Source organism: Lissotriton vulgaris, chromosome 6 (assembly GCF_964263255.1).
Source record: "Lissotriton vulgaris chromosome 6, aLisVul1.2, whole genome shotgun sequence".
Classification (NCBI taxonomy): Eukaryota; Metazoa; Chordata; class Amphibia; order Caudata; family Salamandridae; genus Lissotriton; species Lissotriton vulgaris.
Window position 1 is genome coordinate 85,766,766 of NC_141694.1, and position 15,501 is coordinate 85,782,266.

At 44.7% G+C, this 15,501-nt stretch overlaps 1 protein-coding gene across 3 annotated transcripts in view; it reads left to right on the top strand.

Moving 5' to 3' along the window:
- Positions 1–2,015: 2,015 nt before the first annotated feature.
- Positions 2,016–15,501, top strand: part of LOC147706838 (uncharacterized) — a 384,044-nt gene continuing 370,558 nt past the window's right edge. For all 3 annotated transcript variants that reach the window (XR_015296595.1, XR_015296596.1, XM_086925979.1), the window contains exon 1: positions 2,016–2,163. Coding sequence is in view for 1 of the 3 variants with exons in the window: in XM_086925979.1 (XP_086782105.1) it covers positions 2,095–2,163 (69 nt within the window). In the remaining 2 variants the exon portion in view is untranslated. The remainder of the gene's footprint in view (positions 2,164–15,501) is intronic.

The following is a 15,501-nucleotide window of genomic DNA, read 5'->3' on the forward strand; positions in this document are numbered from 1 at the left end:
CACCACTCAACACCACAGCACCACTCAACACCACAGCACCACTCAACACCACAACACCACTCAACGCCACAGCATCCCTCAATGCCACAGCATCCCTCAATGCCACAGCATCACTCAACGTCACAGCATCACTCAACGTCACAGCATCACTCAAGGCCTCAGCATCACTCAACACCACAGCACCACTCAACACCACAGCACCACTCAACACCACAGCATCACTCAATGCCACAGCATCACTCAACGCCACAGCACCACTCAGCACCACTCAATGCCACAGCACACCTCAACGCCACAGCACCACTCAATGCCACAACACCACTCAAAGCCACAGCATCACTCAATGCCACAGCATCACTCAACGCCACAGCACCACTCAACGCCACAGCACCACTCAACACCACAGCACCACTCAACACCACAGCATCACTCAACACCACAGCATCACTCAACGCAACAGCACCACTCAACGCCACAGCACCACTCAACGCCACAGCACCACTCAATGCCACAGCACCACTCAACGCCACAGCATTACTCAGCACCCCTCAACGCCACAGCAACACTCAATGCCACAGCATAACTCAACGCCACAGCATCCCTCAATGCCACAGCATCCCTCAACGCCACAGCATTACTCAACGTCACAGCATCACTCAACGTCACAGCATCACTCAACGTCACAGCATCACTCACGGCCTCAGCATCACTCAAGGCCACAGCATCACTCAACGCCACAGCATCACTCAGCACCACTCAACACCACAGCACCACTGAATGCCACAGCATCACTCAGTACCACTGAATGCCACAGCATCACTCAGCACCACTGAATGCCACAGCATCACTCAGCACCACTGAATGCCACAGCATCACTCAGCACCACTGAAGGCCACAGCATCACTCAGCACCACTAAACGCCACAGCATCACTCTGTGGAACCATTCAACAACTGGTTCTAATATGTTCTCTCAATGTTTTAAGCTTTATTACAAATGTCACAAAAAGAGGTTAATATTTCACTTCTGTTCTTGGATTTTCATCACAATAAAATACACTGAGCATAATCTTCCCAAAGGTTATTTCCAAAAGTTTAAGCTATTGCCATTATAAATTACAATACATTTATTTAAGTGTTAATTATTAAAAATAATAAGAGCCATTGTTATTTGTAATATTAATACACCTAAATCATGTATATACAACACATATTGCATTACAAATGCTATAGGTGTCACTTTTGCGAAAGTTAAAACTATTGGCATTGTAAATGACAAAACCAACACATAAATAAAATATTTGTCATTTACAATACCAATAGCTCAAACTTTCCTAATGCGAGACCTATTGCATTGCAAATGCTTGTTTGTTCTGAGAATCTGGTCACCCTAACCTTCGGGTAAAGCTCGCGCCATTTAAAAACACATAAATAAATGCAGGAATCAGGAGGCGAGCCTTGAAATCGGTAGTCTCCCCCTGACTACGCTTATCTGTAGTCTCCCCCTGACTACGCTTTTTCGTAAACCCCCCCATGACTCCACCGCCTTTTAGTTGCCCACCTGGGCCCCCAATTTATGAGCTTCCAGTGTAAAGTGTTTCCAATTCCAGCACGGCTTACAGCACTTAGCACACTGTGACTCCTGAGTCCCTCGTGTGTGCAAATGCAAAAATGAATTTAGTACAGGGACTTGGGAGATTTAAAGTAAAAAATCGGGAGAATGAAAATTCCCCATTGACTTCTATTGTAGAAAATGCAATTTCAGGCGGGAGACAGCTGAATTAAAAGCCATTTTTGGCTTGAAAAATCGGTAGTCTCCCACCTAAATCGGATCTATTGCCATGTATGATAAAGGCAGTGATTTGCCGGCGAAAAGCAGGCGCCGACTGACGCTGCCATACCAGACCACGATAAACGAAATGTTTCTCCTTCCATAACTAGGTCACCCGTACGTACACCCACAGTGCGGCACTTCCGCATGTGACGTCAGTGCCCCGCGCCGGCTTCTGACGTCAGTGCCCTGCGCCGCCGCTCATGGTGTACGTCTCCGCTGCTTCCAGTCCCAGACCCTGGAGTTGCAGAGCTGTGGCGGAGCCATGTCTCGACCGCTGACTCTGGCCGAGCTGCACTGTCGCAACCTGCGGGCCAAGGCCAACCTACCGCGGGTAAAGAGCGCTACCGTGCCCCGGGGGGAAGTACGGTGCACCTGAGTAGCAGTGAAGAAGGCTGTATCTCATATTCAAAAGTTAAAATATCAGCATGTGTCTGCAGTAATGTAAACTGTTGGTGATTTTTTGTGTGGGTTGTTTTATTTTTTGTCATGCGATGTGCTGTATAGCGTTTTCGGCGGGTTGATTTATTTTTTATGTCATGCTGTGTGCTGTATAGCGTTTTCGGCGTGTAGTTTTGTAACTGGCAAGTGTTAATCACACTTCTTGTTGGTGAACAGGTGATTTGATTGAACTAAATAAAATGAAATACAACAATTAAAAGTAGGCTTGTTTCACTGGGGTAGGAAGGAGGACTTTTGTCACCTGAAGAGAGGCATGTTTCTCACTCGGAGGAGGAATTGGGATCTGTGTCATCAGCCTCATGTTCTTATGTGAAGGAACAGATTGGTGGCATCTGAAGATGGGAGGAGAGACTTGTATCGCTTACGGGAAGGGAATGTCATTTGGTGGAAGTGATGTTTGTTATCTCTAGGATGAGAGATAGGGATGACAACTGTTATTTAAGTCGGGTCTGTAGGCCTGCGAGGTATAGGCACATTATTTTGTAAACAACAATATATCTAGATCGAACCAAACCTTACATCTCTGAAAACTTCACATGTAGGGTTTTAAGGTGTTGTTTCGCTGGTGTCTTCCTTACTGGAACCCTGCTGAAATATATGGCAACCAGCTCACTCAGCACTGTAAGCCTTTAAAAAGGAACAATAAAGATAAGGAACTTTGAAATATGGTTATTTGGAACTGTCCGGTAATCCTCTGGCAGGGTGAGGCTTTGAATACTGTTATTTTGCTCCCCTGTATTACAAATATTGTATTTAGAATGTTAATTTTTTACTATTTAAAGGTGTTTGTATAACATAAACAGTTCCAGTAATGGGTAATACAGGTTGAATGTCAGTCCGGCAGTGGAACACTTGGTCACTGCAATCCTGTTTCTTTTGGCTGAATCTTGTGTGACCAGTATTTTGTATTGTCTATTCTCTGTGTTCCATCAGGTGGTTTCAAAACACTTACATGAGCTGCTTTATGTAACATATACATATATATATTTTTAAGGCTTTAAAACTTTTTTAAACTAAGGTCTCCCCTGCACACCTGTTGTTGAAGACCTATTGTAGGCGATACTTACAGTAGGCTTGGAGCAAACTCATTGCTTATCACTGTTTGGCGCTCTTGTCACTCCCTTGCTTCTTAATTGATGTCTTTCCTTCCTCTTCTTGTTTTTGCCCCTCTTGCCAGTTCACATCGGTAGAAAATTCTTCGAATGGGATGAGAAAAAGAGAATTGAAGCACCCCTGGGATATAATTACAGTTCTGTTTGTATTGCTATAAGTCAAGCCGTTTTTACCTGAATGACCTGTACTGGTTACATGTACAAATGCAAAGTTACCATACGCATCTTATCAAAGTGCCAGTTGGTGATTATAGGAGATATCTCAACATTTTAAAAGTAGAGGACAGGTGTTGACTAAAACTGTAAATTATTTTCTTGATGTGCTATTTTCACAAATTGTTTATTATTCTGAAATGTAGGTTATGACCAACAGTCTTCTTTCGCAGTTACAGGCTAACGGTAACTAATCAGCTGAATGGGGTATCAAATTCAAATAAGTTAGGAATCTGATTATTACTCCCTCCTTCCCTTATTCTGGAAAACAATGTGAACATAATTTAATGTTCTACCTTTCTACCAGTAAGTGGTAAATGTGACAAAAAAAATGCGGGGAGGTCTCTGAACTGGAGAGGGTCCATAGCCGCACCGGTGCCCCAGGAATTTGGAGGCAACTTAAGGCCGTCAGAGCCCAACTGGCCAGCTTAGACACAGAAAGTGCGGAATTCGCCACATTGCGTCTATGTCACTCATACTACGCGGGGGGCAACAAAACGGGCCGCTTACTTGCTAGCACACTGAAGGCGAAGACTCAGCGCTCCAAAATCACTAGCCTTACGGACGACACTGGCCTGGAAGTCACGGGTGACTCTCAAATCGCAGAAGCATTTAGGACATTTTATGCCACCCTATACAAGGCCGACTCCGTCTCGCCGGAGGATGTTCGTACTTACTTAGACTCAGCGAACATCACAGAGTTGTCTCAGGACAATGTGGATACCCTAGACACCCCTATCCGCGTGGATGAGGTACTCGCTGCTATTTCTCGCCTTCGCCCTCTTAAATCCCCGGGACCTGACTGCTTTTCAGCCGGATTCTATAAGATCTTCAGCCGGATGCTTGCCCCAATCCTCACTCTGCTTTTCAATTCCTTCGAAGGACCGAGCTCCATCCCCTCGGATATGCTGGCAGCTGAGATAGTCGTGCTGCCCAAACCAGGTAAAAAACCCTTGTGCTGCTCAGCGTTTCGGCCTATATCCCTACTTAACCTGGATTTGAAGATCTTCACAGGGGTCCTGGAGGCGCGTCTAGGTCCGTGCCTGCCCGGCATTCTGGAACCTGACCAGTCGGGCTTCGTTCCAAATCGCCAATGTAGCGACAATACTAAGCGAATACTTCATCTGATCGACAAAGCTCACTTCCAAAGCTCGGACTCTGCATTACTAGCGATCGACGCAGAGAAAGTGTTCGATCGGATTGATTGGGCCTACCTCCAACAGGTCCTGCAGCATTTTCTAATAGGGGATCGATTCCAGGCCTGGGTTGCGAGCTGCTATCGCCATCCTCAAGCTCGTGTCCGTATAGGTGGTCTACGCTCGAGCCCTTTTGAGATTCAACGGGGCACAAGGCAAAGGTGCCCTTTATCTCCCCTCCTGTTTGCCCTATATGTAGAACCCCTTGCGCAAAAAGTCCGCGATAACCCTGCCATTCATGGCATGTCCTTAGGCCGGGAACCTCATGTGATCGGCTTATACGCCGACGATATCATAGCTGCTCTGGATCGTCCGGATTGCTCAATTCCCGCCTTCTTGACGGAGTTGGAATCCTTTGGGGTTGTCTCCGGGTTTAAAATCAATAAAGGGAAATCCCTCATCCTGCCTCTGGGCAGCAATGCCCAACCACAAGCACCCCCACCTGCCTATGGGCGATTGTCGTCAACCGTGCGCCTCCCATTCCTAGGTGTTACACTTACAGCGTCCACAGAGTCTACGCTGATTCAACTATGCGGCCCTCTCCTCCCAGATCCAGTCAGACCTCACGCGCTGGTCCAAGCAACCTCTCTCCGTGCTGGGACGCATAGCGGCAGTGAAGATGTCAGCCCTGCCTAAAATTCTGTACATTTTTCAGACTCTCCCGGTGCTCCCGCCAGCTGGTACCATCGCGACTCTACAGGCTGCCTTCCACCATTTCATCTGGGAGGGCAAGCGAGCACGCTTACACAAACGATTATCATATAGAAGCGCTGGACGAAGAAGGCCTTGGGGTCCCCAACCTTTTCCAATACTTTCAAGCCCCACAGCTTCGATACCTGGTGGAGTGGTTCAGACCAGAGTCCGAGAAACGCTGGCTATTTCAGGATAGGGCAATGGCTCGCACATCCCTCTGGAAAATTCCATTCATGCCCCGACAACAAAGACCACGCTACCTCCTGCGATTCCCCCATCACCCGCACTGTCATGCGGATCTGGGACACGGTGGCGGTCAAAAAAGGGTTTACCACCTTCCCTTCTCCACTCACCCCCGTTTTGGACAATCCTGAATTCCCGCCTGGTAATGACCCCTGGGCGTTCCCGCAATGGCGCGGCGTCAGCTGCCTCTCCGCCGGCCATTTCTTTGACTTGCAGGGTTTCCTTACCCTACCGGACAGAATTCAGAGCTAGGACGTTGTCTCCCCACGCTTATTTCAATACTTCCAACTTAGGCACTGGCTCACACACCCAGATGTTGCCCCCCTAGTTGGCAGGCCCATGACGATCTTTGAGAAATGGCTAGTGACGAAGGAATCAGACAAACATCTTATCACAGAACTTTTCAAAATGCTCACATCTCCCGCCCCTTCAGGCAAGACGGCAGGTCAAAAGAGGTGAGAGGCATAACTCGGGCGGGCCCTATCACCCAAAGAATGGAGCTCTGTGTACTACAGAGCCTCTCACACCACTCGAAATACCGCAGGCAGGGAGGCGGCACCGAAGCTAGCTATATACTGACAACTCACTCCAGCCGGGCTCAATAAAAGTAACCCCGCACGTAGCGCGCTATGCTGGAGGGACTGCGGGGAAAGGGGCATCTTAACTCCCCTCCTCTGGGAATGCCGGTAAGTCCAGGAATATTGAAAGACAGTCCTGGATGACATTGATTCTACATTTGACACTGAAGTCCCTAGATTCCCAGCTTACACCATCTTAGGTCTTCCCAACGCACTCGCCTTCCCCCTAAAATCCCCCAGAGGCCGCCAGATGGGGATTGCTATGCAGGCTGCTACACAACATGTTCTGTCCCTCTGGGGCTCCAATACCAGGCCCACTCATACGGGGTAGCTGCATAAAATATGGTTCACTTTGGGAATGGAACGTATTTACGCCACGCGCTCACATTCCACGGCTGCTTACCAGAAGCAGGATTCCTTTCAAACACTCAGTCTCTCCGTATCTCCTCTCCCTCCATTGGCTACCAGTTGCAAGCAGAATAAAATTTAAAGCACTTACTTTGGCCTTCAGATCTATTCACGGTAACTGCCCAAACTACCTGAAAGATCGACTACCTAGGTACACTCAATCTCGTTCCCTCAGATCCAACAACTATGTCAGACTTGCAGTTCCCAGAGCAAAAAGAGCCCGACTGGGAGGACGAACTTTCTCGGCCAACGTGGCGACACTATGGAACTCGCTCCCCCATGCTCTTCAACAGGCCCCATCCGAAGTCTGTTTCAAGCATCTGCTGAAAACCTGGCTGTTCACCCAGCCACGCCAGTTGCCACCCTCTTCCTGCCTCCACGGTCATTGACATCTTGTTCTCACAGCGCGGGACACCTCCTCGTGAGGTAGCTGTTCGCGCTATACAAAATTCTGTATTATTATTATTATTATTATTAAGGTATGGCTTCCATTACTGTCTCTGCTATCCAAAGAATTTAACGAGGTCACGTGCCCTAGATACCTCCGCATATTGCGACTCACAGCGCACACACATGATCCCTCGAGCTCAACTCGGGTGATTGCGGGTCTGGCACACTGGGTGGGGTGGGAAAAGGGAGGGGGGACGGGGGATTGGGCGGGACTCTTGGTTATGTTTTTTACCTATGCAATTTAATTACCTCATTACAAGGGACATTTGCAAGCCAGGCACTACACCATTGTTATGTCGATTACCACCAGCCATCTATTTGCTTTACAGAATTTATGTACCTATTTGCTTCGGTGGCTTCTCTTGTCTGATCTGCCTACTCCATACTGTAATGTCTGCTGTTACTTTTGAAACCAATAAAACAAATTTAAAATAAAAAAAAAATGCGGGGACCCTTATTGTTTAGTAGTATTCCATCTCACCTCGATGCTCTGATATTGACTTGGTTTAAAGTGGTCTCCAGTATGTTCAAGCTCACTTGATGGGATGATTTTTCAGTGTCTAATGTCATGAAGTCCTGGGGCGGTTCATTTGTGCCTTCTCAATCAAGTGGGTCACTTTCTAGATGTTGTCGTGGGCCTGTCCTTTCTTATTGAACCCTACCTGGCCTGCATCCAAAAATGACCTCTCCCTGTTCCATCTGTTTGTATCTTAGTGTAGATCTTTGAATGAGTAAGATAATTTATTGAAGGTTTCCAGAACTTGGCTTTTGAACGTTTTGTGGAATAGCACGGTTTTTGTTTGTTTGGTTTTCAGCAGGCTTTGTAAAATCATAAAATGTTACTAGACTTGACTTTAGGCAGCCCAGCTTGAGTTCTCACCTCCCCCATGTGATTGCCGTGTTCACTGTAGTGTTCCACAGACTCGTTTAACTGTCAACAGGCCCTTACATTTTGTTCTTATATATTGTCACATTTGCTGGCCATTCAAAGACCGAGGTCCAATGTCAGGCGCTGTCTTCCGAGGGCCTTGTTTACACGTATTCTGTTTTACTGTTTTCCCAGGCATTGGCAAGTGGTAAATCGTCACCCTTTTTTTTTATGTGAACTACCTACCGCACCTTGTTTATGCTGCTATTTTTCCTAACCATTTTTAATCTATGAGAGCAGCATGTTTTATACTGTTAAAACGAGTTTTATTTAAAAGTCTTGTTTTGGTGGTGCATATGGGTATTTTTTTGCTGCATAGTGAGTGTACGCTCGTTTTTTTCACCGGAATGGATGCAGCGCTGCTCCTCTCCCTGAAGCCGTTACCTTGCAGGCCCACTCTGTCTCCGGGCTCTCACAGCTGGTTAATGTGCCTGCTGCAGAGATGTCTGCGCGAGCGTTAGGACATAGTAAATTCTAATGGTGGCGAGGGACAGCTTTTATCTTCCTAATGGAGATTAAAAAGAGTACCCTTCACTTTCATTCACACTAATGGATGATGTTTCATATTTAGGTACAAGCAAAGAGGGCTAGGACATCTGTTTAATGACTCTATAGGTAATGTTTGTGTGTTTGCTTGCCGGTGTGCTTTTGTTTTGGAGATATTGCAGCAATGCTTGTTTCTTCTATACGTTTCCTGTTCACTTTGAAAACAGGAAGCTTTGTCGTTATCTTCTGTTTAAACAGATGGCAAGGTTTTTAAGTCTAGCTGTGTGCAAGCGAAGGGGCGGATATTTTGACAGTTACAGAAGGTTCCTAAAATGTTCACTGAAAGCGTTTCGCAAGATTAGTTCACAAAATAAATATCCGCCAAACATCGCTTCTGAAGGTTACCTTTTTTTGTATAACTCTAGAAGATTAATACAGGCATTGTGTTTAATTACTTTTAGTCCCAAGTAAGTTCAATATCCAGTTGCTAATATTGCTTCTAAATCACAAACGCCTTTCAGTTTTTTTCTTCTCCATTAAAAAAAAACAACCCGTAAATTGCTTTGAGACTGGATGTAACATGACAACTTAAAACGCAATTCTAGTTTCTTGCTGCCATCCTCCCTACCCACGTGGAAAATTTGCGTCTGCAGTAATGCTTACACAGCAGAAAGAGAGGATTGGGCCTTAAAAGTGTTAATTTAGCAGCATTTGAGAATTGTATCTCAACCACGTTTGCTCATATTTCCTCACAGTTTATAAAATGCGTGGCACGCTATAGAAAATAAACAACAAGCTCACCGAAGGACGCCCTTATTACACTTATGGAGAGTGCAACATTCCAATCAGGGCTAGAAATTGTCTGTCCCCACAATGCAATGCCCCATAAAACCTTGAACACAATCTCAAACAAAGGCCGTTTGAAATCACCATTTGTTTTTGTATAGATCGTCACACTGCATCATCCATTGCACGGAGCATTAAACAAATATCACTCAGTGAAGGGTGTTTCATTTCAGTATGAAACAAGCATTGACAAAGCCAATAGGTCTCCTCTATGTGAGAACTGTTTGCTTTGCCAAGGTTTCTTAGTCATGTTGCAACATGCCTAATAGTAAAGAAAAAAGCTCCATAAAGCAGCCAGCATTAACTGCATCATAGTGTTTTTTCCTTGCTGATGTGGCTGGCCAATCCAGCCAAAAGGGGGTCGGTTATTCTAGAAATGAGGGGCGAGCCGGGGGAGGTCCAGTACCATCAGCAAGATTTAAACAGAATATTCCATGAATACTACTCCGACTTATATAAAAGTAGAGTGTCCTCCACGGTTGAGCAAGACAACTTCATGAGAGGTGCTGAACTGCCAGCAGTTCAAGAGGAAGAAGCAGAGGCATTAGGGAGGGAGATAGAGCTGTGCGAGGTGAAAAGCGCCATTAAGGCCATGGCTAGAAACAAAACTCCAGGGACAGAAGGGTTCCCAGTCGAATTTTACACCATGTCTGCAGACCTTTTGAAACCCTGCTTAGTAGAGATGTATAACCAAGCAAAGCAAGCTGGGAAGCTGCCGGGGTCAACAAGAGAGGCACTGATAGTCCCGTTGCTAAAACCAGGGAAGCAGGCATCCTACAAAACAGCGTACAGACCCCTATCTATCATCACCCTTGATTACAACATTTTTAGCAAGGTGCTGGCCACGTGCCTGCTACCACATATGTCAGACCCAATACACCGGGATCAAGCAGGATTCATACCGACTCGGAACACAGCGATGAACGTGCGGAGGCTACTGCAAGTGCTAGAAGCAGATACCTACTGCAGGGAGGAAGTTGCCATCTTTCCAGTGGATATAGAGCAGGCATTCAACAACCTCGAATGGCCATACTTGTTCTGGTGATGCGTACTTTCCGATTGGGATCTGGGTTTGTGACATGGACGGTCTTGTTATATACTGATTCCAAGGCCAAGGTTAGAACCGACAGGCTCATATCGGATAGTAACAGTGTTGCAAGGGGGACACGCATGGGGTGTTCTTTGACACCCCTGTAATTCGCCCAACTATGGAGCCACTGGTTGCTAGAGCCAGGACAGGAAACTCGTACCAAGGACTGGTGGTATTTGGACGAACCCATCATATAGCGCTGTATGCAGATGTTTGCTGCTGTTCCTCAGGAACAGGGGGAGGATCTTCACAGGGCCAGGGAATTGCCGCTGGCACTAGAGAGCCTGGCAGGCCTTAAGGTAAACTGGAGGAAGTCATGCCTGTTATCCGATGCGTAGGGATGGGAAAAGCAGCGGACTGTAGATGGTGTAGCATGGGAAAGCAGATGCCTCCCATACTTGGGGGGTCCAAATCTACCATGACAGGGCGGACCTATTGGAAGGCAACATTGGAAAAGCCCTTAGAGGGGTGAAGGCCAGTTTTGATTTTTGAGGAACCCTTCACTCATCAGTGACAGGCAGGGTATCGCTGCTGAAGATGGTGACGCTCCTGAGGCTCTTGTATTTCTACGGAGTATTGCCGGTCTGGATTCCGTCGAAGATGTTCCGGCATCTCCGGACAATGGTGACGTTGTCCTTTGGGGAACGGGGAGGCATAGGGTGGCGCTGGCAACGCTAATGAGACCAAAGGCAGAGGGGGGCTTAGCAGCGCCAGACTTTGAGTACTACTACATAGCAGAGCAGTTGCAATGGCTTAAGAAATGGATTGCGGGTCAGATAAGAGGGACTGCGCAACAGGGGGACAGAAGTCCAAGTTTGAATCTCACGGGTAGTGTTACAACTTCACACGAGGGGAAGTGAAGCCACCACAGAATTAAGAGTATATCGCAAATGTTGGGCTAGAAGCTTACAGAGATCCAAAGTCAAGCACCCTTATGCCCCAGATATTCCATTGGCTGTTTGCATGGCACTGGCTAGCGGGGCCTGGAGACTTGGATGGTGGCAGGGGTAACCACAGTAGGGATGCTATGTGAGGAAGGAGCCCTGCTAACCTGCGATGACTTTAGGGCTTCAGGGAGTCATCGGGTGCAGAGGGGTGACTTTCTGTTACACATTGCCTTCACAGCAGCAATACCTAAGCAATGGACGGAGGACTATCCCAACCACCTCTATCAGAGGGGTGCCAATATGTGCAGTGGGGACATATAAAGCAGTCACCTGTCTAGACACTCCCAGTCCTTAATGATTTATAGCAGCGATGGGAAGAAGACCTGGGGGAATCCATGGATGTGAAAGCATGGGGGGAACTGGTAGAACGCGCCAGTAAGTCACTAGGAACACTTGATATCGATTAGTTAATTTTTACGTCCTTCACAGGGCATAAATGTAGTATTGCTTGTAGTAGAAATAAGAGATGTGATCCAAGTAGTAGATTTACCACAAGTAGTTTAATGACAAGAGTAAATCAACCCACGACCAGCAAAGATGAGTAACAGGCTCGTAATGGTCATGACATATCAAACATGGCATTCTAAGAACACAGAATAAGAACTCACGTATAACATTCCTTAAAGCGAGCAGGTATAATAAATGCAATACATACTACACATCCTTCCCCTAATAAATAAAGCTAAATTACAGATAAAAATACAGTACAGGTAAAATACACTTACATAAGAAAAAAGAAACACTAATTCAAAACATAATCATGGAGTCTCACATGAACAGATCTGATTCTGCGACTGACCTCCCTACCATCCCCCGCACCAATGGTATTGGAAACAGGTTGTAAAGCGGGAAGAGGAGTAAGACTATTTGAATCACCATAAGCTAATGAATAATCAGGAACAACATTTGCAGAACGATTGACAGGAACAGATGGAACAGATGGAATCATTGAGGACTCTCCCAACACCAAACCAATCAGTACTCAAATCATCAGATAAATCCGAAGTTTGCTTGTTAGAGGAAATAATCCTTGCTTGTTGATCAGAAATCTTAATGAGAAAAGATCTCTAAGCGGTTGGACTACAAGTGCGTAGCTCCCGACAAAACGAGCGTAATATTCACTTAATCCCAAGAATGCTCTCAACGAGTCTTTATCTAAACGAGAGGGAGCATTTTTAATAGCTTCCAACAAGGAAGCTTTGGGTTTAATCCCGTCTTTTGAGAGGTTGTGGCCTAAATAATCAACTTCATTTGCTAAGAATTTGCATTTCTTCTTGTTGATGGTAAGACCATGACTTTGTAATGACTTTAAAACATACTCCATTAATATGTAATGTTGATCCAGAGATTCAGAATGAACCAAAATGTCATCTTGGAACGCTTGAATTCCTGGACAATTATTAAAAATGGAGTCCATTAATCTTTGAAATATACTGGCTGCAGAAGCAAGCCCGAATGGTAGCCTTTTATACATATACACACCAAAAGGTGTAACAAACGTTGTAAGAGGTTGAGATTCTTTAGATAATGGAATTTGATGGTACGCTGAGCGCAAATCAATAGTAGAAAAATATTTGCTACTACCGATATTGGCCAACATATCATGGATTTTTGGCAAAGGATGCACATCAATGACAATGTTGCGATTGAGCACCCGAAGGTCTGCACATAAACGAATTTCCCCAGAAGGTTTTCGTGCTACGACGGCAGCAGAAACCCATTCTGAAGATTCAATTGGACAAATAATGTCTTGAGCAATAAGGGATTCAATGTGCTTTCTTAAATCTTCTCTAACAGATAGAGGAACTGGACGTACCTTCTGGACAACAGGACAAGCGTTGTCTTTTAATTTAATATTATGCTCAAAATGTTTTACCAAACCAATCCTGTCTTCAAATACAACTTTGTATTTTTCTAAAACATTGCAGAGAATGGAATCATTACAATAATCAAAAACGGTAGATCACCCAAAGCAACAGGTTCAGGATGACCAGGCTTTAAAATAATACCAAGCCTGGCTTGATCTTGCCAACCTAAAATATCCCTGCCATTCAGTGCAACGTAAATTTTTGTATAAATCACACGCCCTTTAAAATCTATGTTATCAGGAAAATATCCACGCATGGTTATATCAAAACCCCCAAAGGCTTTGGGATTCATATCAGTAGCAAGTAATTCTTTGTTATTCCAAGAACATTGAAAAGTACTTTCATCTAAAATGGTAATGGGAGATCCTGAGTCAGCCATAACTTGTATAGTCTGTATACCAATTGAAATTTTACAAATAGGACCCCTAATACTGAAGTCACATAGAGCATTAATCTGAATGAAGGAAATGGAAGAAAGATTTAACGCATCGCAAATTTCTTCTTCAGAATAAACCATATTGACTTTAGTCTTATCTTTAGGTAAACGACATGATGCAGCAAAATCACCTATACGTTTACAATTTGAACACCTTTTACCTTGTGCTGGACACTTAGGGTTGTTTCCTACATGAAATTTTGAACCGCACCTGTAACAAAATACATTAGATTTTGGTTCATAAACTTTTTTGCCAGTATTGCGGTTAGAAACAACATTAACATTACAATTATCACCAGATGCCTGTGAAACATTACAAACACTTGAAGAAGAAGCATGCTCAGCTAAAATTTTTGAGGAAACAACGGAACACTCAATGCTTTTCGCAATTACAATAACTTCGTCCAATGTTGGATTTTTACATGTCAAAATCCGCTCCTGGATCTTTTTGTTGAAACAATTAAAGACTAACTGATCACGTAGAGCAGTTTCTAAATAGGTACCAAATTCGCATTTTGATGCAAGAACACGTAGGGTTGCCACATAGTCTTCTATAGACTCTTCTTGTAACTGTTTCCTTTTGAAGAACATATGTCTCTCAACCATGACTGATGGATCATCTTTAAACTGTTTGCCCAGACGCGTTAATGCCTCAGTATAAACATTCCAAGTGTCATCATCAGTTGGAGATTGAACAACTGCTAAATTGTCAAATAATTGTTGGCCAGCGTCTCCTAAATGGTTGAAGAGAATAGCTCTTTTTCTGGATGCAGGATAATCTAAAGCATCTATAGCTTCCAAATAGTTTGTGAATACTCGTAACCATTTGTGCCATGGTGTTGGAGGCTTGCCAGGAATAATTAAAAATGAAGGAGGTGCCACAATCCCATTGTTGTTATTTCCTGAAGTTGCCATAATAAAATAAAATTAAATAACGATTTTAAGAAAATTCTTACTTGTCAGCCTTTGTATGAATTGTCCGGTAACACGATCTTTTTGTCTAGGCAAGAACCGACTATAATCTTAATAGTCGCGTAGACTTGACAAGAAATTCACCGTTAACATCAGAAAATGGCCGTCGACGTGCTTGTACAGGTGACGCTGCGCGCTGAAAGCGTAAACAATGCAGGTTGCTAAGGAGCGCATTCAGGTTGCCAATGAGCGCATTCAAGAGTGACGTCGTATTAATCGACGTGCTGCGCGTGTGAAAGCAGCGCGTGAACAAACAACAAGTCGGCTTGGTTCGCGAGAGTAGAACGCTTCTCGCGTTTGAATAAACGGTGTTGTAAGGCCAAAGTTTTCAAGATCGCTTTCAGGTAATTTTGACAAAGACAAAATAGCTCACAGTTTTTTGTTGTTGTAGTCCCGTTAAATTAGAACGATGTTTCGAAGACAAAACTCCAAATTGCTTGAAACGGTAGAGAGACAGTGACTTTAGAGTTCAAAAGTCGATTTGCTCACGTCGGTGGGTTTGACATTCACAAGCTTCAAATCGTCGCCAATAAATGTAGTATTGCTTGTAGTAGAAATAAGAGATGTGATCCAAGTAGTAGATTTACCACAAGTAGTTTAATGACCAGAGTAAATCAACCCACGACCAGCAAAGATGAGTAACAGGCTCGTAATGGTCATGACATATCAAACATGGCATTCTAAGAACACAGAATAAGAACTCACGTATAACATTCCTTAAAGCGAGCAGGTATAATAAATGCA